This window comes from Ranitomeya variabilis, chromosome 1, assembly GCF_051348905.1.
Source record: "Ranitomeya variabilis isolate aRanVar5 chromosome 1, aRanVar5.hap1, whole genome shotgun sequence".
Classification (NCBI taxonomy): Eukaryota; Metazoa; Chordata; class Amphibia; order Anura; family Dendrobatidae; genus Ranitomeya; species Ranitomeya variabilis.
Window position 1 is genome coordinate 400,799,674 of NC_135232.1, and position 23,762 is coordinate 400,823,435.

Sequence of the window (23,762 nt, forward strand, 5' to 3'; positions counted from 1 at the left end):
AATAGTCAGCCAAATGTTATCCTATGGGGCAGCTCACGTCTGCGATTATTTTCTCATGCCGAGTTGGCATGCGAAAATGATTGCATCCGTGAATCAGATCTCATGCACCCATATAAGTCTATGGGTGACTATGAAACATGCATTAAGAATGAAAATTAATGATCCTCAGTACAGCCACACTTGACTTCGGGACTTGTATTTATAGCACCTGCAGGGTTTTTTTTTATTGCAGCGCTGGAGTGGTGCTACTAATCTAAATTCTCTGATCCTAGTCCTAAACTTACCAGTCGCTGTCTTCATCTCTTACCTACACTTCTCTGATCTCGCTGTGCCATCTTGTGATTGCAATGTCTGACTGACCAGAAGTCAGAGATAACTTTCACAAGCTCTCAGTGTAAGGCCGGTTTCACATGTCCTGTTATTTCCAGTGTGCCGCATCAGTACCACACAGACGGGCGCCAGGGAAGAAACACTCCAGTAAGCGCTGTTCCCCGATGCTGGGTGTTGAAGATGGCGCTCATCATTCTGCTTTGCTGGGGATCAGCACGAGCAGGGGAGAATAATGAGAGTTATATTCAAGTAATAACAATGACAGCAGGCGGTGCTGATGGGACTATTACTTCCATCAGCCTACACCTGCTGCCGCTAATAACAGTGAGAGCAGGAGCAGCTGATGAGAGCATTCATCAGCCGGCTTGTGCGCTGTAAATAATTAATTTTAAAAAACGGTGTGGGTTCCCCTTTATTTTCTACAACGAGCCAGGCAAAACTCACAGCTGGGGGCTGCAACCCTCAGCTGTCAGCTTCAGCAAGGCTGGTTATCAAGAATTGAGGGGTCTCCATGCTGTTTTTTTAATTATTTAAATAAATAATTTAAAAAATGGCTTGGGGTCCCCCCATTTTTGACAACCAGCCTTGCTATAGCTGACAGCTGGGGGCTGGTATTCTCAGGCTGGTAAGGGACTATTGATATAGGCCTAAAAATAGCAGCCCGTAGCTGTCCAGAAAAGGCGCAATTCTGGCACTTTGCCCGGCTTTTCCCACTTGCCCTGTAGCGGTGGCAAGAGAGGTTAATATTTGTGAAGTTGATGTCATCTTTCTATTGTCAGGTGACATCAAGCCCACAGGTTACTAATGGAGAGGCGTCTATAAGTCACCTATCCATGACTAATCCTATAGTTACTTGGTAAATAAAGACACAGCCAGAATAAAGTATTTTATTAGAAATAAAACAAAACACAGTTTTCCATTTTTATTTAAAAATAGCAAACATAGTTATACTCACCTAACGCCTAATTCCACCAAAGCCCTCATCTCCTGTAATAAACCCAAAATAAAATAACAACAATATCCCTCACCTGTCCGTCATTCTGTCCCACGTTGCAATCCATGTGTGAGGGGGGATAAATAGTTTTCAGCCTGGACGGTGCCAAGAAAAACTGAAATATCACATGGTCATAAGTATTCAGACCCTTTGCTCAGTATTGAGTAGAAGTACCCTTTTGAGCTAGTACAGCCATGAGTCTTCTTGGGAATGATGCAACAAGTTTTCCACACCTGAATTTGTGGATCCTCTGCCATTCTTCCCTGCAGATCCTCTCCAGTTCCGTCAAGTTGGATGGTGAATGTTGGTGGACAGCCATTTTCAGGTTTCTCCGGAAATGCTCAATTGGGTTCAGGTCAGGGCTCTGGCTGGTCCAGTCAAGAATGGTCACAGAGTTGTTCTGAAGTCACTCCTTTGTTATTTTAGCTGTGTGCTTAGGGTCACTGTCTTGTTGGAAGGTGAACCTTCAGCCAAGTCTGAGGTCGAGAGCACTCTGGAAGAGGTTTTCATCCAGGATATCTCTGTACTTGGCCGCAATCATGTTTCCTTCAATGGCAACCAGTCGTCCAGTCCCTGCAGCTGAAAAACACCTCCATAGCATGATGCTGCCACCACCATGTTTCACTGTTGGGATTGTATTGGGCAGTTGATGAGCAGTGCCTGGTTTTCTCCACACTTAGAATTCACCAAAAAGGTCTATCTTCGTCTCATCAGACCAGAGAATCTTATATCTCATAGTCTGGGAGTCCTTCATGTGTTTTTTAGCAAACTCAATGCTGGCTTTCATATGTCTTGCACTGAGGAAAGGCTTCCATTGGGCCACTCTGCCATAAAGGCCCAACTGTTGGAGGACTGCAGTGATAGTTGACTTTGAGGAACTTTCTCCCGTCTCCCTACTGCATCTGTGGAGCTCAGCCACAGTGATCTTGGGGTTCTTCTTTACCTCTCTCACCAAGGATCTTCACCCACGATTGCTCAGTTTGGCTGGATGGCCATGTCTAGGAAGACCACTGTGCTCTTAGGAATCTTGAGTACTGCAGAAATTATTTTGTAACCTTGGCCAAATTTGTGCCTTCCACATTTCTGTCTCTGAGCTCCTTGGCCAGTTCCTTTGACCTCATGATTCTCATTTGGTCTGACATGCACTGTGAGCTGTGAGGTCTTAAGATACCGTCACACTCAGCGACGCTGCAGCGATCTAGACAACGAGCCGACCTAAACTAGACCGCTGGAGCATCGCTGTTTAGGTCGCTGTAGAGACGTCAAACACAGCAACTCCAGAACGATGCAGGAGCGATCCAGTGACGTAACGGCGACTCACTTATCGTTCTCGCTGGTTGATAGCTCCATGTCTGGCATTGCTGGCGTCGTTGCTTTTGATGTCAAACATGACGATACACGCCGACCTAGCGACGAAATAAAGTTCTGGACTTCTAGCTCCGACCAGCGATGGCACAGCGGGATCCAGATCGCTGCTGCGTGTCAAACACAACGAGATCGCTATCCAGGACGCTGCAACATCTCGGATTGTTGTCGTTCTCGTTGCAAAGTTGCTGAGTGTGACGGTACCTTTATATAGACAGGTGTGTGCCTTTCCAAATCAAGTCCTATCAGTTTAATTAAACACTAAACACAGCTGGACTCCAATGAAGGAGTAGAACCATCTCAAGGAGGATCACAAGGAAATATACAACATGTGACTTAAATATGAGTGTCTGAGCAAAGGGTCTGAATACTTATGACCATGTGATATTTTAGGTTTTTGTTTTAATAAGTTTTAACTTAACTGTTTTTTTCAGTCAAGATGGGGTGCAGAGTGTACATTAATGAGAAAAAAAATGAACTTTTTTGAATTTACCAAATGGCTGCAATGAAACAAAGAATGAAAAATGTAAAGGGGTCTGAAGACTTTCCTTACCCACTGTACAGTGCATGGATTACATCAGTGTGCCATCCGTGTACTGTTCGTATTTAACATTGCAAAGGATAGGAGAAGCTTTGTTATTTATGTATTCATCCACAAGTGAGAAACACTGATGACACCGATTAATTGTTTTGCGTACTTGAAAAACACTAACATCCGAATGAGACTTTAAACACGGACCGCATACGGATGGGACACGGATGTGTGCTGTGCTGTATGTGTTTTACACAGATCCATAGACTCGTATTGGCATTTTTCATGGCATAGATTATAAAATATCTGAATAAGGCCAAGGCAGGATTATATGAAGACAATGCAATAGCCCAATTACTTAAAGTGGTTGTCCAGGTTGATATAATATAATTAATAAGGTTAAAATAGTAAATTATGCAAATTATTAATGCGCTTCTAACATTACAGGAAGTTTCTTCCAGTCGCAGGTTCAGTAGCATCACGTCCGGTCCTTTGCACAGCTCATGGGTGAGCTCAATGCCTAGATGTCATTAATAGTGTGTGAGGGGCATCGGCTGACCGCTTACCGTATTTTTCGGACTACAAGACGCACTTTTTTCCCAAAAAATGTAAGGGGAAAATGGGGGTGCGTCTTGTAGTCGGAATATACTTACAAATTATGCGGCGGCAGCGGTCCCGATGCAGCCTCCCTTCCCATGCTGGTGCAGCTGTGGCTGTGCTGCGGGCAGGGGCTGTGCTGCGGGGCTGTGGGGGCTCCGACAGCATTTCGTCAAAGCCCGGAGGCCCCCCGCTCATCCGGCATGTTGCGGTGGCCTCCGAGAACATGCGCGCCGGGAAAATGGCCACCGGGCCGGCGCACGCTCAGATTCAAATCTCGTCAACGAGATCTCGTCTCCCGAGATCTCGGGGCGAGATCTCGGCAACAAGATCTGAATCTGAGCGTGCGCCGGCTCGGCGGCCATTTTTCCGGCGCCCATGTTCTCGGAGGCCACCGCAACATGCCGGATGAGCGGGGGCCTCCGGGCTTTGATGAAATGCTGTTGGAGCCCCCACTGAGCCCAGAGAGCCGCTGCCACAGCCCCGCAGCACAGCCCCTGCCTGCAGCACAACCCGGGGCCCAGCCACTGCCCCGGGGCCCAGCCACTGCCCCGGAGCCCAGCCACTGCCCCGGGGCCCAGCCACTGCCCCGGAGCCCAGTCACTGCCCCGGGGCCCAGCCACTGCCCAGGAGCACAGCCCCTGCCCCGGAGTCCAGCCACTGCCCCGGGGCCCAGCCACTGCCCAGGAGCACAGCCCCTGCCCCGGAGCACAGAGCCTCCACCTCTGCCCAAGCACAGAGCACCAGCTTGGGATGGGATTCCCTGGAGGCCAACGCACCAGCCTGGACCACCGAAAGACCCCTGTGACCACTTCTCCACCTGTGCCGATCCCTTCACTGGTAAGCTGAATTCGGACTGTAAGACGTACCCCCATTTGAAACATTTTTTTTTTTTTCCTTATTTTTATTCTGAAAATTTGGGGTGCGTCTTATGGTCCGGTGCGTCTTTTAGTCCGAAAAATACGGTACTTTCTAAGTTAGCCTTCTTTGTCAATGTAGTACTAATGACGTGGAGTGGAGCTGCTGAACCTGGTCGATACCTGAAGATGAGGGCACCTGTAGTAATAAGAGCATATCATTGGGTTATATAGCTTGAAGCGCATTTAGGCATAATTTTTTAAAACTCCACAGCCTCTTTATATGCAGTTCACAGTGGACAGCAATGAGGGATGGATCTATATGGAGTTACGGTATATATGAATGTATTTAATGCCTCCTGTACAATATGTCATCATAGGACTCTGTAGTTCAGCTCTTAGTCACTTCTTATACACTGGCCACCACCATTCAGTATATAGCTATATATAGAGAGAGAGTCAGACACCACACACACGCACAACAGTGGTGGCTTGGGTACGTCATTGGTGGCACTCACCACTGAAGATCCAACGTCTTAATTCAGTCCATGCGTATACATGTACTGAATAAGGACGCTTATTGGACACAGGGATTTGTGAAGTCTCAGCCAAGTAGGTGGGTGTCAGTCTAACAATACGCATTCATTTCTTGAACTTGTTCAATGCATTGTGAGTTATTCTTAGTATATATTATTTATGCTCAGTATTTTTTACATGTTAAGTAAGATCTTAAATTTTTCCTTTTTAAGGTATTGGACTTGGGGTATTAGTTCGTGAATATGGAAAACTTTCCAACTTGGACAAAATTTACTTTGCATTCCCTGGAGAGATCTTGATGCGAATGCTAAAGCTCATCATTTTGCCATTGATTGTATCCAGCATGATCACAGGTACGTTGTATATAATGTTTTTGTTTAACATAATTCGGTCAGCCTCTCTCGCCTGTCTTACTAGCTGAATGTGCATATACAGTTAGGTACAGAAATATTCGGACAGTGACACAAGTTTTAGCATTTTCACTGTTTACCAAAACATATTCAAGCTATAATTATATAATCAATATGGGCTTAAAGTGCAGTCTCTCAGCTTTAATTTGAGGATATTCACAGCCTAATTGGACTAACAGTTTAGGAATTTCACCTCTTCAATATGTAGCAGTCTCTTTTTAAAGGGACCAAAAGCAATTGGACAATTAACTCAAAAGCTCTTTAACCCCTTTACCACACAAGCCTGTTTTCACCTTCATGACCAGGCCAAATTTTACAATTCTGACCATTGTCACTTTATGAGGTCATAACTCTAGAACGCTTCAACGGATCCCACTGATTCTGAGATTTTTCTTTCGTGACATATTGTACTTCATGATAGTGGTAAAATTTGTTTGATATGACTTGGCGTTTATTTGTTTAAAAAAAAAAAAAAAGAAAGAAATTTGTGGAAAATGTAGAAAATTTTGCAATTTTCAAACTTTTAATTTTCATGCCCTTAAATCAGAGAGTTATATCACCCAAAATAGTTAATAAACAACATTTCCCACATGTCTACCTTAGATCAGCACAATTTTTAAAACACCATTTTTTTAGTTAGGAAGTTATAAGTGTTTAAAGTTGTCCATCGATTTCTCATTTTTCTAACAAAATTTACAAAACCATTTTTTTAGGGACCGCATCACATTTGAAGTGACTTTGAGACGTCTATATGACAGAAAATACCCAAAAGTGACACCATTCTAAAAACTGCACCCCTCAAAGCGCTCAAAACCTCATTCAAGACGTTTAGTAACCCTTCAGGTGCTTCACAAAAATTAATGGAATGTGGAAAGAAAATATGAACACAACTTTTTTTTCACAAAAATGTTACTTTAGACCCAAATTTTTTTATTTTCACAAGGACAGCAGGAGAAAATGGACTTCAAAATTGGTTGTGTATTTTCTCCTGAGCACTGCAATTCCCCATATGTAGGAGAAAAGTGCTGTTCGGGCGCCCGGCAGGGCTCGGAAGGGAAGGAGCACCTTGAACCCTCAGGTGCTTCACAGAAATGTATAACTTTGAGCCATGAAAACAAAAAATCTAATTTTTCCACAAACATGTTCTTTTAGCCTGAATGGGTATCGGGAGACAATGGACCCCAAAAATTGTTGTGCAATTTCTCCTGAGTACCCTGATACCCCATATGTGGTGGAAAAGTACTGTTTGGGCGCAGGGCTCATAAGGGAAGGAGCACCATTTGACTTTTTGAACTCAAAATTGGCTGGAATCATTAGCGGATGCCATGTCACGCTTGAAGAGCAATTGATGTGCCTAAACAGTGGAAACCTCCCACAAGTGGTGCCATTTTGAAAACTAAACCCCTCAAAAAATGTATTTTGAACCCCCAGGTGCTCCAAAGAAGTTTCTAATGTTAACCTGTGAAAATAATTTTATTTTCACAAGGGTAACAAGAGAAGTTTCACCATACAATTTGTTGTGCAATTTCTCTTGAGTACGCCGATAACCAATATGTGGGTGAAAACTGGTGTTTCGGTGCAATACAAGGCTCAGAAAGAAAAGAGTGACGTATTAGAATGCAGACTTTGATGGAATTGTGTGTGAGTATCATGTTGTATTTGGAGAGCCCCTGATGTGCCTAAACAGTGGAAAAACCCCACAAGTGACCCCATTGTGGAAACTAGACTCCTCAAGGACTTTTTCTAGATGTGTGAAGAGCACCTTGAACCACCAGGTGCGTCACAGAATTTTACAACATTGATCTGTGAAAATTAAAAAAAAAAATGCTACAAAACTGTTATTTTAGCCCCAAATTTCTTTATTTTCACACAGATAGCAGGAGAAAATAGACCCCAAAATTTGTTGTGCTATTTCTTCTGAGTACGCCGATGCCCCATATGTGTTTAAAAACTGCTTTTGAGGCACAGTGCAAAGCTCAGAAAAAAAGAAATGAATATTGGAGATCAGATTTTGCTGGAATGGTTTGAGGGTGCCATGTGACATTGGCAGAGCCCCTGAAGTTCCAGAACAACAGACTCCCCAATAAATTAATCTAGTGGTGCAGTGATCATATTGACACCACCTGTGCCTCACAGAATGTTATACTATTGGGCGGTGAAAAAAGTATGATTACAATTTTACCAGTAAAATGTTGTTTTAGCCCCAAGTTTTTAATATTTCTAGGGGTAATAGGAAAAAAATGAACCTGTTTGTTGTAAAAATTTCTCCTGAGTATGCCAATACCCTACATGTAAACAAGAAATACTTTTCAGGCACAGAAGGGCAGGAGCGCCCTCGAGTATAAGCCGACCCAAGTATAAGCCGAGACCCCTAATTTTGCAACAAAAAACTAGGAAAACTTAATGACTCGAGTATAAGCCTAGGGTGGAAAATGCAGCAGCTACCAGTAAATGTCAAAAATAAAAATAGATACCAATAAAAGTAAAATTAATTGAGACATCAGTAGGTTAAGTGTTTTTTAATATCCATATTGAATCAGGAGCCCCATATAATGCTCCATACAGTTCATGATGGGCCCCATAAGATGCTCCATACAAAATACACCCCATATAATGTTCCATACAGTTTATGATGGGCCCCTTAAGATGCTCCATACAAAATACGCCCCATATAATGTTCCATACAGTTTATGATGGGCCCCTTAAGATGCTCCATATTAAAATATGCCCCATATAATGCTGCACAAATGCTGATTATGGCCCTATAAGATGCTCCATAGACACATTTTTCCCCGTATAATGCTGCACAAATGCTGATTATGGCCCCATAAGATGCTCCATAGAGATATTTGCCCCATATAATGATGCACATGGCCCCATAAGATGCTCCATAGAAATATTTGCCCCATATAATGCTGCACATGGCCCCATAAGATGCTCCATAGAGATATTTGCCCCCATATAATGCTGCACATGGCCCCATAAGATGCTCCATAGAAATATTTGCCCCATACAATGCTGCACAAATGCTGATTATGGCCCCATAAGATGCTCCATAGACTATTATGCCCCATATGCTGTTGCTGCAATTAAAAAAAAAATCACATACTCACCTCTCGTCGCTCAGGGCCCCGGCACTTGCTATAGTCACCTGTCCCCCGTTCCAGCGCCAAGCGCCGCTGTGTCTTCCGCGTCCTCTGCACTGACTGTTCAGGCAGAGGGCGGCGCGCACACTAATCGCGTCATCGCGCCTTCTGACCTGAGCGTCACTGCAGAGGACGGGGAAGACGGATCAGCGCCGACGTTGGGACAGATGAATATTCCCCCGTTATACTCACGTGGTCCTGGCACGGTCCCTGCAGGTCCCTGGTTCTCCGGGCGCTGACAGCTTCCTGTATTGTCAATATAGATAATTGGTCTGCACACTTTTTAAAGTAGATTGGTGGTGCTGGTATAGTGGACAAAGGTCCCAAATACTAATAGCTCAGAAATATACCGCACTCACAAGTGGAATATCATGCAAAGTATGAACAATTTATTGTGTACATAAACAACGTGGCATCACTGTACAAATGCAATTATAAAGCGTTATGAACAAATGACGTTTCAGGCCCTCTGGGTCCTTAATCATATATCGCTGTGGAAAGAAAAAAGAAAACATACCATCTATATACAAATATACAATTTACAGAAAATAATAACATACTCATGGTATCAGGTATACAACAGGTAAATAAACCCCAAAACAATAGCTCCGAAGGGGATTAGAGAAGGCTATACACATTGGTCAGGAGGAAAAAGGAGAAGTGATCCTAGGTGACATATTCCCCATACAAACGCTGCGTACCACGTCTCTAGGTAACGGATCACTTCTCCTTTTTCCTCTTGACCATTGTGTATAGCCTTCTCTAATCCCCAAATTATTCCCTACAGCAAACGGACTGAGTACATTTATTCCTTCCTTTTGGGTGTGTTCGTTTACCACTCATCACTTTACCAAAGGTAATTTTGTATTGCTCTCTCCTCACTCATATGTGGTTTTGGGTGATGTATACAGGCACAGCTTGAAACTGGTGTTATTTCCCTACTTTGGATTTTGGACTTCGGGGCTATTGTTTTTGGGTTTATTTACCTGTTGTATACCTGATACCATGAGTATGTTATTATTTTCTGTAAATTGTATATTTGTATATAGATGGTATGTTTTCTTTTTTCTTTCCACAGCGATATATGATTAAGGACCCGGAGGGTCCGAAACGTCATTTGTTCATAACGCTTTATAATTGCATTTGTACAGTGATGCCACGTTGTTTATGTACACAATAAATTGTTCATACTTTGCATGATATTCCACTTGTGAGTGCGGTATATTTCTGAGCTATTAGCTTCCTGTATTGAGCGGTCACATGGTACCGCTCATTACAGTAATGAATATGTGGCTCCACCCCTATGAGAGTGGAGTCGGGTCTATATTCATTACTGTAATGGGCGCTACCATGTGACCGCTCAATACAGGAAGAAGCTGTCAGCACCCGGAGAACCAGGGACCTGCAGGGACCGCGCCAGGAGCAGGTGAGTATTATGAGACAGCTGCCGCTCCCCCTTCCCTGCTGACCCCTGGGAATGACTCGAGTATAAGCCGAGAGAGGCAAATTCAGCCTGAAAAAATGGGCTGAAATTCTCGGCTTGTACTCGAGTATATACGGTATATTTTTACTGCAAGAAAAAAATTTTAGCTCCAGATTTTATATTTTCACACTGGGAAATGGGTAAAAATGGCACCAAAATTTGTCCCACAATGTCTGTTGAATGTAGAAATACCAAATATGTGGCTGTACAATACTGCTTAGTCATACGCAGAGACTCGAGAGGGACAGAGTGCTATTTGCCTCCTGGAGCCCAGATTTTAAAAGAATAGTTTGCGGACACCATAAACAGAGCCCCTAAGTGCTATAAGAGCAGAATTCCCTCGCAAGTGACCCCATTCTTGAAATTATACCCCTTTGGTAATGTATCTACAGCTATAGTGACGGTGTCCACACAGCCTCCATCTGCTTCATAATAGGAAATTTTCTACCAGGGGTTCCATCTGAATCATGTGTTTCAAAGATTTGCAGAGAAAGCCCGCTGTAAGCGCAGAGCGCAGGATAACTGTGAGCCTTGATGCAGTCTTTGGGAGGCAGAATGAAAAAATCAACAGCAGGTGAACAGTTGATTTTATCTATTTTTTACGCCGTTCATGGTGCGGTATAAATGATTAGGCGACTTTTTTCTTTGGGTCGGTGCGATTACAGTGATACCAGATTTATATAGTTGTTTTATGTTTGGCTGCTGTCACACACTACTAGTTTTTGCATCGCCATATTTTGAGAAATATAATTTTTCCATATTTCTGCTGACAGAGTCATGTAAGGTCTTTTTTTTCTTGCGGGACAAGTTAACGGTTTAATTGGTACTGATTTCGGTCACATAATTTTTTTTTATCGCTTTCTATTCCAATTTTTTGGGAAGCAGAATGAACAAAAAACAGCAATTCAGAAATTGCTTTTTTTTTGTCTTTTTTATGCTGTTACACATGTGGTAAAATTAATAAGGTAGCTTTATTCTTCGGGTCAGTACGAAGAAATGTTGGTATTAAATACCCAGGCATAAAAATAAATGATGGGCAAGCATGGCTTCCACTGCCACTGGGTCACTAGTGATTATTGATGACGTGACTGAAGACAGAGGCATCCGGATGAATTCTGAATCGTACAGAGTTATACTTTCCACTCAGATTCAACCAAATGCAGCAAGGTTGATTGGACGGTGCTTCACAGTACAGTTGGACAATGACCCAAAAAATACTGGGAAAGCAACCCAGGTGTTCAAGGCAAAGAAGTATAATATTCTGCAGTGGCCAAGTCAATCACCAGATCTCAACCCCATCGAACAGCATTTCACATTCTCAAGACAAAACTAAAGGCACAAAGACCCACAAACAAACAACAACTGCAGGCAGCTGCAGTAAAGGCAAAGCATCAGATTGGAGGAAACCCTACGTGTGGTGACGTCCATGGCTGCCAGACTTCAAGCAGTCATTGACTGCAAAGAATTCTCTACAAATAAATAAAAAAGAACATTTTATTTATGGTAAAGTTAATTTGTCCAATTACTTTTGATCCCCTGAGATGAGGAGGCGTTGTAGAAAAATGGTTGCAATTCCTAAACATTTCATAGGATTTTTTTTTTTCACCTTTTTTCATTAAGCCTCAAAGTCTACACTTCAATTACATCTCAGTTGTTTCTTTTTAAATAAAAAATAGTGGCATACAGAGACCAAATCATGAAGATCCGGTCACTGTCCAAGTATTTCTGGAACTAACGGTATATTTGAATGGGAAGAAGGGAATATTTTGCTGCTGGACACATTCTAGAGCCAAAAGGCCCTGGCATGTTAGATTTTAACATTTGCTTCCAATACTCTTTGTGGATGGCCAAGGTTAGATTTTAGTCCAGGACCCTGTGTTCAGTGCTAATTTCTGAGTAGTTGTAATTTCCTGTGCTAAATTCCTGCAGTAGGAACACACAATTAAAGGGGTTGTCCACTACTTTCAATTAACCCCCCAATGTATACCCCCAGGGCCCCTAATGAATTGTGTAAATACCTTCCGTTGCTGTTTTCGCCTGTGAGCGGCGCTATGGCGGCGGCTGAGTCCGGGTCACGTGACCCCCAGGCTGCAGCCTCCGCTAATTTCCGCCGACGTCACGTCAATTTCCAGACTCTGGAAATTGAAGTGACGTCAGCAACAGGCGTGACCCAGCCTCCACAGACAGCAGTCACTCAAGAGTGACTGGGCTGGGGGCTGCCTGCTGTGGGGCTGTGCTGGGGGCAGGCGGAGCTGTGCTGGGATCTGCTGGCTGACCGCACTCATGTGCTGAGATGTGTGGCCTGTGCGGAGGTGGCGGTGGCCGGTGCGTTGGTGGTGGCGGCGGCCGGTGCGGCGGCAGTGGCCGGTGCGGTGGTGGCCAGTGTGGTGGCGTCAGCAGCGGCAGCCGTTGCAGCGGCAGCCGTTGCGACGGCCGGGGCGGTGGCGCCGGCGGCCGGTTCGGTGGCGTTGGCGGCCGGTGCGGTGGTCGGTGCGGCGGCGGGAGTCTGTGCGGCAAATCTGCGGGGCTGTGCTGTGGTGGTGGCGGCGGTGTCTCTGTGTGCAGGCATCATCCGATAGGACTACAAGTCCCATCGGACGATGCCTGCTACAGTGACAGTGAGTGACACATTAGCCAATGATGGGACAGTAGTAGTCCCATCATCCGGCTAATGTGTTGAATGTAAAAAAAAAAAAAACCATTCACACATTACAGTACATACAGACATACAACATAAACCATGTGACATGCGACATGCAACATACGACATGCGACGACATGCAACATGTGACAACATGCGACAACATGCGACATATGACATGCACCATGCGACATGCACCATGCGGCAACATGCAACATGCGATGACATGCAGCATGCGACATGCGATGACATGCAACATGCAACAACATGCAACATGCGATGACATGTAGCATGCAACATATGACGACATGCAACATGCAATGACATGCACCATGCGACATGCACCATGTGACAACATGCGACATGCAGCATGCGACATGCGATGACATGCGACATGCAATGACATGCAGCATGCGACATGTGATGACATGCGACATGCGATGACATGCAGCATGCAACATGTGATGGCATGCAACATGCGATGACATGCAACATGCGGCGACATGCACCATACGACGACATGCAACATGCCATATGCAGTACATACATACAGTATATACATAGACATACAGTACATATAGCATAGATTACATACTCACCATCACTTGTCACCTTGATCCCTGAAGCCAGTGTCATCTGTAAAAAAATATTAAAATAATAAACAAACAATATACTCCCTGATCCGCAGAAATCCAATTTAATACAAGTGTCCCTCGACGATCTCCTGTGGAGAACAGCAGCATCAGCTGATGCGACCGCTCTCCAGGGGCTCCAGGAATACAATGATGGAAGGTATCCTTCCTTAGCCCTCACCCAACCCGAGATCTCAGAAAATATAGATGCTACGGGTATCGGAAAATAGCGCAATTATTTTATTTCTTTTTAGCAAACTTTGGAATTTTTTTTCACCACTTAGATAAAAAATAACCTAGACGTGTTTGGTGTCTATGAACTCATAATGAGCTGGAGAATCATAATGGCAGGTCAGTTTTATGCTGTGTGCACACGATGCAGATTTGGGTGCAGAATTTTCTGCAGAAAATCTGCATCTCCTTGCAGAAAACGCAGCTGCATTTTTTATGCATTTTTTTCACGTTTTTTCACGTTTTTTGCGCGGTTTTGATGCGGGTTTTTTTGTGCGGTTTTGATGCAGTTCTTGAGACGGTTTTCAGTGCGTTTTTTTGCGTTGTTTTGATTCAGGTTTTTTATGCTATTTTTATGCAGTTTTTGGTGCAGTTTTGATGCGCTTTTGGTGCGGTTCTGATGCAGTTTTGGTGCGGTTTTGATGCAGTTTTTGGTGCATTTTTTGCACGGTTTTGATGGATTTTTTTTGCGTTTTTTGCGCTTTTTTTGTGCGTTTTTGTATGCGTTTTTGAAAGCTAAATGTGATGTCATTATTTTCCAACCACCTCTTTTATATTTATCCAACCCACACTCAATTACACACACACAGATAGACAGATAGATGATAGATGAAATGGATAGACAGATCTACATATAGATAGATCTATAGATGCATGCATCTATCTATTCATATATCTATCTATAGATATATCTGGATAGATATATCTATTGATAGATGTATGGATAGTGTAGGGTGCGTGTCCACTGTCCGGATTAGGCTACTTTCTCACTTCCGTCTTCTGGGCTCCGTCGCAATCCGTCGTTATGGGCAAAAAACGGATCCTGCAAATGTGCTTGCAGGATGCGTTTTTTGCCCATAGACTTGTATTAGTGACGGATCACGACGGATGGGCACACGTCGCATCCGTTGTGCGACGGATCCGTTGTGTTTTGGCGGACGCGACGCACAAAAAAAGTTCAATGTAACTTTTTTTGTGCCATGTGTCCGCCATTTCCGACCACGCATGCGCAGCTGGAACTCCGCCCCCTCCTCCCCGCTCATCACAATGGGCAGCGGATGCGTTGTAAAACTGTATCCGCTGCCCACGTTGTGCTAAATTTAGCACAACGTTCGTAAGTACGTCGGGCCGATGGTTTGCGACGGCCCCGTACCGATGGAAATGTGAAAGTAGCCTTACATCCGAATTAGCTGCAGATTGGATGCTGCGTACTTGTAGTCCCATCGGATGATGCCTGCACACACACCCCAAAAGACCCCCCGCACACACCCGAACAGTCCCGCACACACCCGAACAGCCCGCACGCACCTGAACAGCCCGCAGACCCCGCCCGCACATACATACACGCACACAGTCACCGCTCACACAATTCCCTCCTCCCGAACTGCAGCGTTTCTCTGACCCACATCCGCAGCAAAACTGCAGATCTTTTTTACATCTGCGGTTTTGCTATGGATGTGCCTGACTCAAGGAAAGTCTAAGGCCGAAGTCACACTACAGCGAGATATGGCCGAGTGTCGCAGGTTAAAACCAAGCTCTGACACTCCGGAGCAGAGCGTGCAGCTCCATGTATTGCTATGCGGCTGCACGCTGCACTCCGGAGTGCCGGTGCCAGAGCTTGGTTTTAACCTGCGAGACTTGGCCGTATCTCGCTGGGTGTGATCCCGGCCTAAGGCTACTTTCACACTAGCGTTAACTGCAAACCGTCGCAAATCGTCTTTTTTGCTGAAATAACTTATGCGTCAAAAAAGTGAAAAACGGTGAAAAACGTATGCAACGCATATTTTAATGTCATTGCTCATATTCAATGTCCTATAACAGACTGCAGAAAATACTGCGCTGAAATATTGCGTTGCATTTTCTGCAGTTTGTTTTTTTGTTTTTGGGGTTTGTTGACATGCAACTGCTTTTTTTTCTGTCATTGGTCATTTTTAATGTTATATTACATGCTGCAGACAATACTGCGCTGACATACTGTGCACTATTTTCTGCAGCATGTAATTTTTGTTTTGTTTGCGGCCATTCCACTGCTTTTTTTTTAATGTCATTGCTCATATTCAATGTCCTATAACAGACTGCAGAAAATACTGCGCTGAAATATTGCGTTGCATTTTCTGCAGTTTTTGTTTTTGGGGTTTGTTGACATGCAACTGCTTTTTTTTCTGTCATTGGTCTTTTTTAATGTTATATTACATGCTGCAGACAATACTGCGCTGACATACTGCGCATTATTTTCTGCAGCATGTAATTTTTGTTTTGTTTGCGGCCATTCCACTGCTTTTTTACACCGGTTTCATGCAGGTTTTATTGTGTGTCCCGTCCTAAAAAAAATTTTCACAGTGCCATTTATTGAAACTTTGAAAAGTTTCCTAGCTACGGGTAAATCTATGACTTCGCTCCATTACCAATTCCGGCTGGGCATTTCCACTATTTCAGGAATAGTGAAGGACACATGTCGGGCTATTTGGACCACTTTACAGCCAGAGTATATCCCCCAACCATCCATGGAAATCTGGTTGAGAAGTGCAGAACAGTTTCAGCAAATTTGCCATTTCCCAAATTGTGTGGGTGCAGTTGACGGGAAACACATACGGATTGCGAAACCGGCAGGAACAGGATCGGAGTACTATAATTATAAGAAGTATTTCTCCATCGTCCTTATGGCTATTGCAGATGCCAACTGCAAGTTCCTTGCCGTGGACATAGGAGCGTATGGACGGTCCAACGATTCGCAAGTTTTTAAAAACTCTCCAATGGGTCGTTGCCTTTATGGAGAGACCTACGATTTTCCGCCAGCCAGACCACTGCCAGGAACAAGTGAACCAGCCATGGAATATGTTTGTGTAGGTGATGAAGCCTTTCAACTGTCGCCGCACCTACTGAAACCGTATAGTAGCCGGAACTTAACCCGTACCAAGCGGGTATTTAATTACCGGCTTACTAGAGCACGAAGAGTAGTGGAGTGTTCCTTTGGTATATTGACGGCGAAGTGGCGAGTTCTGCTGACGGCAATCAAACTGAATACCACAACTATAGACGAGGTTGTTAAAGCCTTTGTGGTGCTCCACAACTTTGTCCTTTCAAAGGAGCCCGTTTCCTTGGATGACGAAGAGTTGGAGACAACCTTGTGGGACTACCGCAGCAGCTCGGTTCGCTCTACAGGTTCTGTTACAAGGATGAGGGACCAGTTTGCGGATTATTTTGTGTCACCTGTTGGGCGGATCCCATGGCAAGACATGATTGTGTAACCTGTTTTCCATGTGTTTTGTTTATGTAAAAAATGTGTTTCTCCCAAAAAAAAAAAAAAAGCCCAAAAGCGTGGTTTTCTTGCTAGTAAAGCCAATATGTTATACCTTTCACACGTCTGGTGTTTATTTTTATTTTACCTTTTTTATTAGTTGCCATATTACCTTAATAAATCCACACACACACAAAGACTAGAATTTAAATCAGACAGAATTTTATTTTAACTTTTTTTTTTTTTTTTTTTAAATTTCTTTGCAAAAAAAGTAGAGATTTTTTATTTTCAATTTTTTTTTTCTAAAACTTTGCAAATTTTTTTAAATAACATTTACATAACATTACAAATCTTCAAAGTGTGGGGTGGAGATACGAGGGGAGGAGGGGCTGGAAGGTTGGACCACGTCGATAGGTGGGGAAACCCTACTTGTTTGGGGTGCAGTTGAAGGGGGGGTAAAACCAGGAGGCTGACCAGAGGGGGGTGGTGTTGGGGTAGGGGGAATACTTACTGGGGAAGAAAAGCTGGGCAAGGAAGAAAACATTGGGGAAGAAATTTGTTTTGGGGGCCGGGATGGGTATGGGGACTGGGTTGGGTGTTGGGACTGGGTTGGGTATTGTGACTGGGTTGGATATTGTGACTGGGTTGGGTATTGGGACTGGGTTGGGTATTGGGACTGGGTTGGGTATTGGGACTGGGTTGGGTAATGGGGCTGGTGTGGGGATTGGGGCTGGTGTGGGGATTGGGGCTGGTGTGGGTATTGGGGCTGGGTTTGGTAATGGGGGTATGGTGTGGAAATGGGGCCTGGAGTGGGGCATGGTGTGGAAATGGGGCCTGGGGTGGAATTGTAGTGGATGTGTGGGGAGGTGTGTGGGTAGATTGGGGTTCGTTAAGGGCCTTCAGTAGAACATTATGGCAGGTATTCATTACCCGCATCTGTTGCTCAAAAGAAAGCTTCTCCATGCTCCTGAGCATGGATTGGAAAAAAAGATTGGCCGGAGATTGACTTACAGCTGAATGCAGCCTATCCAAGCGACTGCTGGTTTCATGGCTTGTTTCACTGATGCGTGATTGCACCATGTTGAAACCAGCAGTCACTTGCTCTCCCAAAATTTTGAAAGAGCCTTGGAAGGATGCATTCAGGTGTAAGAACTCAGGAGCATAGCTCCTTTCCTGACCCCTCTGTCGCTGCCGCCACGAACCTAATGGTGGTCTCGAGGTGGCAGGATCAGAGGGGTGGGGTAAAGGGAACGCTGTCTGTTCAGCATCAGATGCGAGCAATGAAGGCTGCAATAATGCTCCACTGCTTGGGGCGGATGAAGTGGAGGGGACAGAGGGGTCAGAGGAGGGGTCAGTGGTGTGGGGCCTACCGACGTGGCCCTCAGTGGCGGACTCAGTAGGGTTTGCTCCAGAGGACGCAGAGGAAGATGCAGGCGCCCGGTGGCTGGAGAAGGTGCTGTGAAAGAAAAAACAAAAAAAATTAATATATTGATATGAAAAAGCCCTGACTGAAACCAAACTAAGTAGACAGGTTAACATGGTTATTAGTGGGCTGTAGAATACTTACACTCTGCTCAGCATTGTTCACCTCAGGAAGGAGAGGGCCTGACCGTGTTTATATCTGCTCCTCTTCCTTCCTGCTGAGCCACTCGGGGCCTGCATCTCCGCGTTAAATTCCCTCTTAAAGCGATCCCTCAGTGACCGCCACCGCTTCCTAACCTTTGCACCTGTGAAGACAAGAATAAAAAGAAAAAAATAAATTGGTAAATGCAATACTTTACAGTCAGCTCAAAACATCACTGAAAAGTGAATACCGTATATACTCGAGTATAAGCCGAGATTTTCAGCCAAAATTTTTGGGCTGAAAGTGCCCCCTCGGCTTATACTCGAGTCACGGTCGGCGGGTGAGGGGGAGAGGGCGCTGAGGCATACTTACCTAGTCCCGGCGATCCTGACGCTCCCCCTGCCCATCCCACGGTCTCCGGGTGCAGCAGCTCTTCCCCTGTTCAGCGGTCACGTGGGACCACTCATTAGAGAAATGAATAGGCTGCTCCACCTCCCATAGGGGCGGAGCCGCATAATTCATTTCTCTAATCAGCGGTGCCGGTGACCGCTGACAGAGGAAGAGGCTGCGGCACCGAAGACCAGCTGTCCGGGGGAAGGAGCGGGACGCCGGGAGCAGGTAAGTATTACATATTCACCTGTCCTCTTTCCACACGCCGGGCGCCACTTCATCTTCCCGGCGTCTCTCCACACTGACTGTGCAGGTCAGAGGGCGCGATGACGCATATAGTGTGCGCGCCGCCCTCTGCCTGATCAGTCAGTGCAGAGAGACGCCGGGACGGGACGCTGAGGAGCTGCAAGCAAGAGAGGTGAGTATGTGTTTTATTATTTTTATTGCAGCAGCAGCACAGCTATGGGGCAATAATGGACGGTGCAGAGCACTGTATGGCACATCTATGGGGCAATAATGGTGCAGAGCACTGTATGGCACAGCTATGGGGCAATAATGGACGGTGCAGAGCACTATATGGCACAGCTATGGGGCAATAATGAACGGTGCAGAGCAGTATATGGCACAGCTATGGGGCAATAATGGTGCAGAGCACTATATGGCACAGCTATGGGGCAATAATGGTGCAGAGCACTGTATGGCACAGCTATGGGGCAATAATGGACGGTGCAGAGCACTATATGGCACAGCTATGGGGCAATAATGGACAGTGCAGAGCACTATATGGCACAGCTATGGGGCAATAATGGTGCAGAGCACTATATGGCACAGCTATGGGGCAATAATGGTGCAGAGCAGTATATGGCACAGCTATGGGGCAATAATGGTGCAGAGCACTATATGGCACAGCTATGGGGCAATAATGGTGCAGAGCACTATATGGCACAGCTATGGGCAATAATGGACGGTGCAGAGCACTATATGGCACAGCTATGGGGCAATAATGGTGCAGAGCACTATATGGCACAGCTATGGGGCAATAATGGTGCAGAGCACTATATGGCACAGCTATGGGGCAATAATGGTGCAGAGCACTATATGGCACAGCTATGGGACAATAATGGTGCAGAGCACTATATGGCAAAGCTATGGGGCCATAATGAACGGTGCAGAGCACTATATGGCACAGCTATGGGGCCATAATGAACAGTATGGAGCATCTATTTTTATTTTTGAAATTCACCGGTACCTGCTGCATTTTCCACCCTAGGCTTATACTCGAGTCAATAAGTTTTCCCAGTTTTTTGTGGCAAAATTAGGGGGTCGGCTTATACTCGGGTCGGCTTATACTCGAGTATATACGGTACTTACATAGTTTGCTCTGCTGCTGTGGATGAAGGTCCCCCAACCTTGGAAAGATGTTATGACACACTTCGTCACAGAGCCGGCGGGTGACACTGGTATCGGCATGCCTGCGGTCAGCCATGTTCCACAGCGGCTCCCGCTCGCGAACCTCCTCGATGAGACTGTTGATATCTATGTCATCATCGAATTCCTCTGCGGGAGCACGCTGTGAAGCCTGTGCAAAAAAAAAGAAGAAGAAAAACAAACAAATTAGTACACTGAAACACTAAAGTACCAATAGAATCCCCCTCCCAAAAAAAAACTCACTGATGGCCGACCGCGGCGACGATTCCGCCGACTCTGGGAGCGGCTGGCAGAACCTTCACGATTTGCTGACTGGTCAGCAGCAGCAGCAGGAGACTGAAATAAAGGAAACAAATTCTCTGTAATGTAGGCATGTTTTCGGTGTTTAGTTATGTATGAAAATCTGTTTAGTGTATGGTGCAGTGTGATGTGTGAAGCAACTGTTTTACCACTACTTACACTTGGTTCCTCCTCCACTTGCATCTCTCCACCCGTCTCGCCCCCTTCTGACAGCTCCTCATCTGATTCAGCTTCCTGTTGAAACATAATTTATGCATGTAGTGATCCACAAAAATGTAAATTTAAAAAAACTAAAAAAAAAAACATTTTTTGTGTTAACTTACCGATACACGCTGTTGCTCTGGAGGAGGGCTGTCAGAAGAGGACATTGTTGCTGTATCAAGCCGGCGGCTGTGGTCCTGGTGTATCTGTAAGTTAAACGACACTTGCAATCTGCTCTACACATTGAAGTAGCAGATTTGGGGTCTTCAAAACTTACTTTAAAAGATTGGTGGCTGTGGTCCTGGTGGGCTGGTCCTGGTTGGGACTAGAGGCGGCGGATGTGGTCCTGGTCCCTGGTGTATCTGTAATATGTATAATGGATTTATAGTTAGACCACCCCCTGAACTAGGTAATGTTTAAGATAAATACCCTGCTGAATTGATGTGAGAAATGTTCATTAAAGGTGAACACCAAAACCCAAAAACAGGTGCACGTTATACCATTCATTTCCATGTCCCCAAAAAAATATTTAAAAATGTGAACCCACCATGTAAAAATGTATTTACCACATTTTATTTTCAAAAATCACCTCCCCCAAAAAACCTTTAACCCCTTAACGACCGCCGATACGCCTTTTAACGGCGGCCGCTAAGGGTACTTAAACCACAGCGCCGTTAATTAACGGCGCTGTGGAAAAAGTGAATAGCGCCCCCCAGAGTCGGATTTTCTCTGGGGTCTCGGTTGCCGAGGGTAGCCGAGACACCAGAGAACATGATTCGGGGGGTTTTTACCGACCCCCGAGTTGCGGCCGCCAGCGGTCGCAACAAAAAAAAAAAAACGCGATTTGCCGTTTAATTTCTCTGTCCTCCGATGTGATCGCACATCGGAGGACAGAGAAATGTGGTCCCCGATGGCCCCCAATAGTCCCCCGATACTTACCTACCTCCCCCGGTGCTCCTCGTGGCTCCCGATGGGCGCCGCCATCTTTTTTCCGGGAAAAATGGCGGGCGCACGCGCAGTACACCCGCCGCCCGGCACCCGGAAGATCTTTGGGGTCTCGGCTGCCGGGGGTAGCCGAGACCCCAAAGAACATGATCGGGGTCGGTTTGCACCGACCCCTGCTTTGCGATCGCCGGTAATTAACAGTTTACCGGCGACCGCAAAAAAAAAAAAAAGGGATCAGTTATTTCTCTGTCCTCTGATGTGATCGCACATCAGAGGACAGAGAAATAGGGGGATTCGGGGACCCTAACATACTCACCCGGTGTCCCTGGGTCCTCTTCTGTCTTCTCCTGCCAGCCGGCTTTTTCATCATGGCGGGCGCATGCGCAGTGCGCCCGCCATCTGCTGCCATCTGCCGGCCGGCAGGAGAAGACGAGTTGGGGCTAAAATTAGGGTTAGGGTTAGGGTTAGGGTTAGAGTTAGGGTTAGGGTTAGAGTTAGAGTTAGGGTTAGGGTTAGAGTTAGGGTTAGGGTTAGAGTTAGGGTTAGGGTTAGAGATAGAGTTAGGGTTAGAGTTAGGGTTAGGGTTGGGGCTAAATTTAGGGTTAGGGCTAGGGTTAGGGTTAGGCTACTTTCACACTAGCGTTTTTTGGCTTCCGTCGCAATGCGTCGTTGGAGAAAAAACGCATCCTGCAAAAGTGCTTGCAAGATGCGTTTTTTCTCCATTGGCTTGCATTAGCGACGCATTGCGACGGATTGCCACATGTCGCATCCGTCGTGCGACGGATGCGTCGTGCTTTGGCGGACCGTCGACACAAAAAAAACTACATGTAACTTTTTTGTGCGACGTGTCCGCCATTTCCGACCGCGCATGCGTGGCCGGAACTCCGCCCCCGCCTCCCCGCACCTCACAATGGGGCAGCGGATGCGTTGAAAAAACAGCATCCGCTGCACCCGTTGTGCGGCGCTTACAACGCTAGCGTCGGTACGTCGGCCCGACACACTGCGATGGGCCGAGTACGACGCTAGTGTGAAAGTAGCCTTAGGCTTCTTTCACACTTGCGTCGGTACGGGGCGGTCGCAATGCGTCAGCCCGACGTACCGACGCACGTTGTGAAAATTGTGCACAACGTGGGCAGCGGATGCAGTTTTTCAACGCATCCGCTGCCCAGTCTATGTCCTGGGGAGGAGGGGGCAGAGTTATGGCCACGCATGCGTGGAAATGGCGGACGCGACGTACAAAAAAAAGGTTACATTGAACTTTTTTTGTGACGACGGGGGCTAAAGTTATGGTTAGGGTTGGGGCTAAAGTTAGGGTTGGGGCTAAAGTTAGGGTTAGAGTTGGGATTAGGGTTAGGGTTTGGATTAGGGTTGGGATTAGTGTTACGTTTGGGATTAGGGTTGGGATTAGGGTTAGGGTTGGGATTAGGGTTAGGGGTGTGTTGGATTTAGGGTTTTGATTAGGGTTATGGTTAGGGTTGAGATTAGGGCTGTTTTGGGGTTGGGGTTGTGATTATCGTTAGGGTTGTGATTAGGATTATGGATCGGGTTGAGATTAGGGTTAGGGGTGTGTTGGAGTTAGGGTTGGAGTTATAATTTGGGGGTTTCCACTGTTTAGGTACATCAGGGGGTCTCCAAACACGACAGCCAATTTTGCGCTAAAAAAGTCAAATGGTACTCCCTCCCTTCTGAGCTCTGCCGTGCGCCCAAACAGTGGTTTACCCCCACATATGGGGCATCAGCGTACTTGGGATAAATTGGACAACAACTTTTGGGGTCCAATTTCTCCTGTTACCCTTGTGAAAATAAAAACTTGGGGGCTAAAAATCTTTTTTGTTGGAAAAAAAAATATTTTTTTATTTTCACTACTCTGCATTATAAACTTCTGTGAAGCACTTGAGCTTTCAAAGTTCTCACCACATATCTAGATAAGTTCCTTAGGGG

The 23,762-nt window shown here is 45.6% G+C and overlaps 1 protein-coding gene across 2 annotated transcripts in view; it reads left to right on the forward strand.

Annotated features, from left to right (window-relative positions):
- SLC1A1 (solute carrier family 1 member 1) overlaps window positions 1–23,762 on the forward strand; it is a 110,550-nt gene that overhangs the window by 39,154 nt on the left and 47,634 nt on the right. For both annotated transcript variants that reach the window (XM_077249140.1, XM_077249139.1), the window contains one exon: window positions 5,425–5,565. In XM_077249140.1, the coding sequence (XP_077105255.1) occupies window positions 5,425–5,565 (141 nt within the window). The remainder of the gene's footprint in view (window positions 1–5,424; window positions 5,566–23,762) is intronic.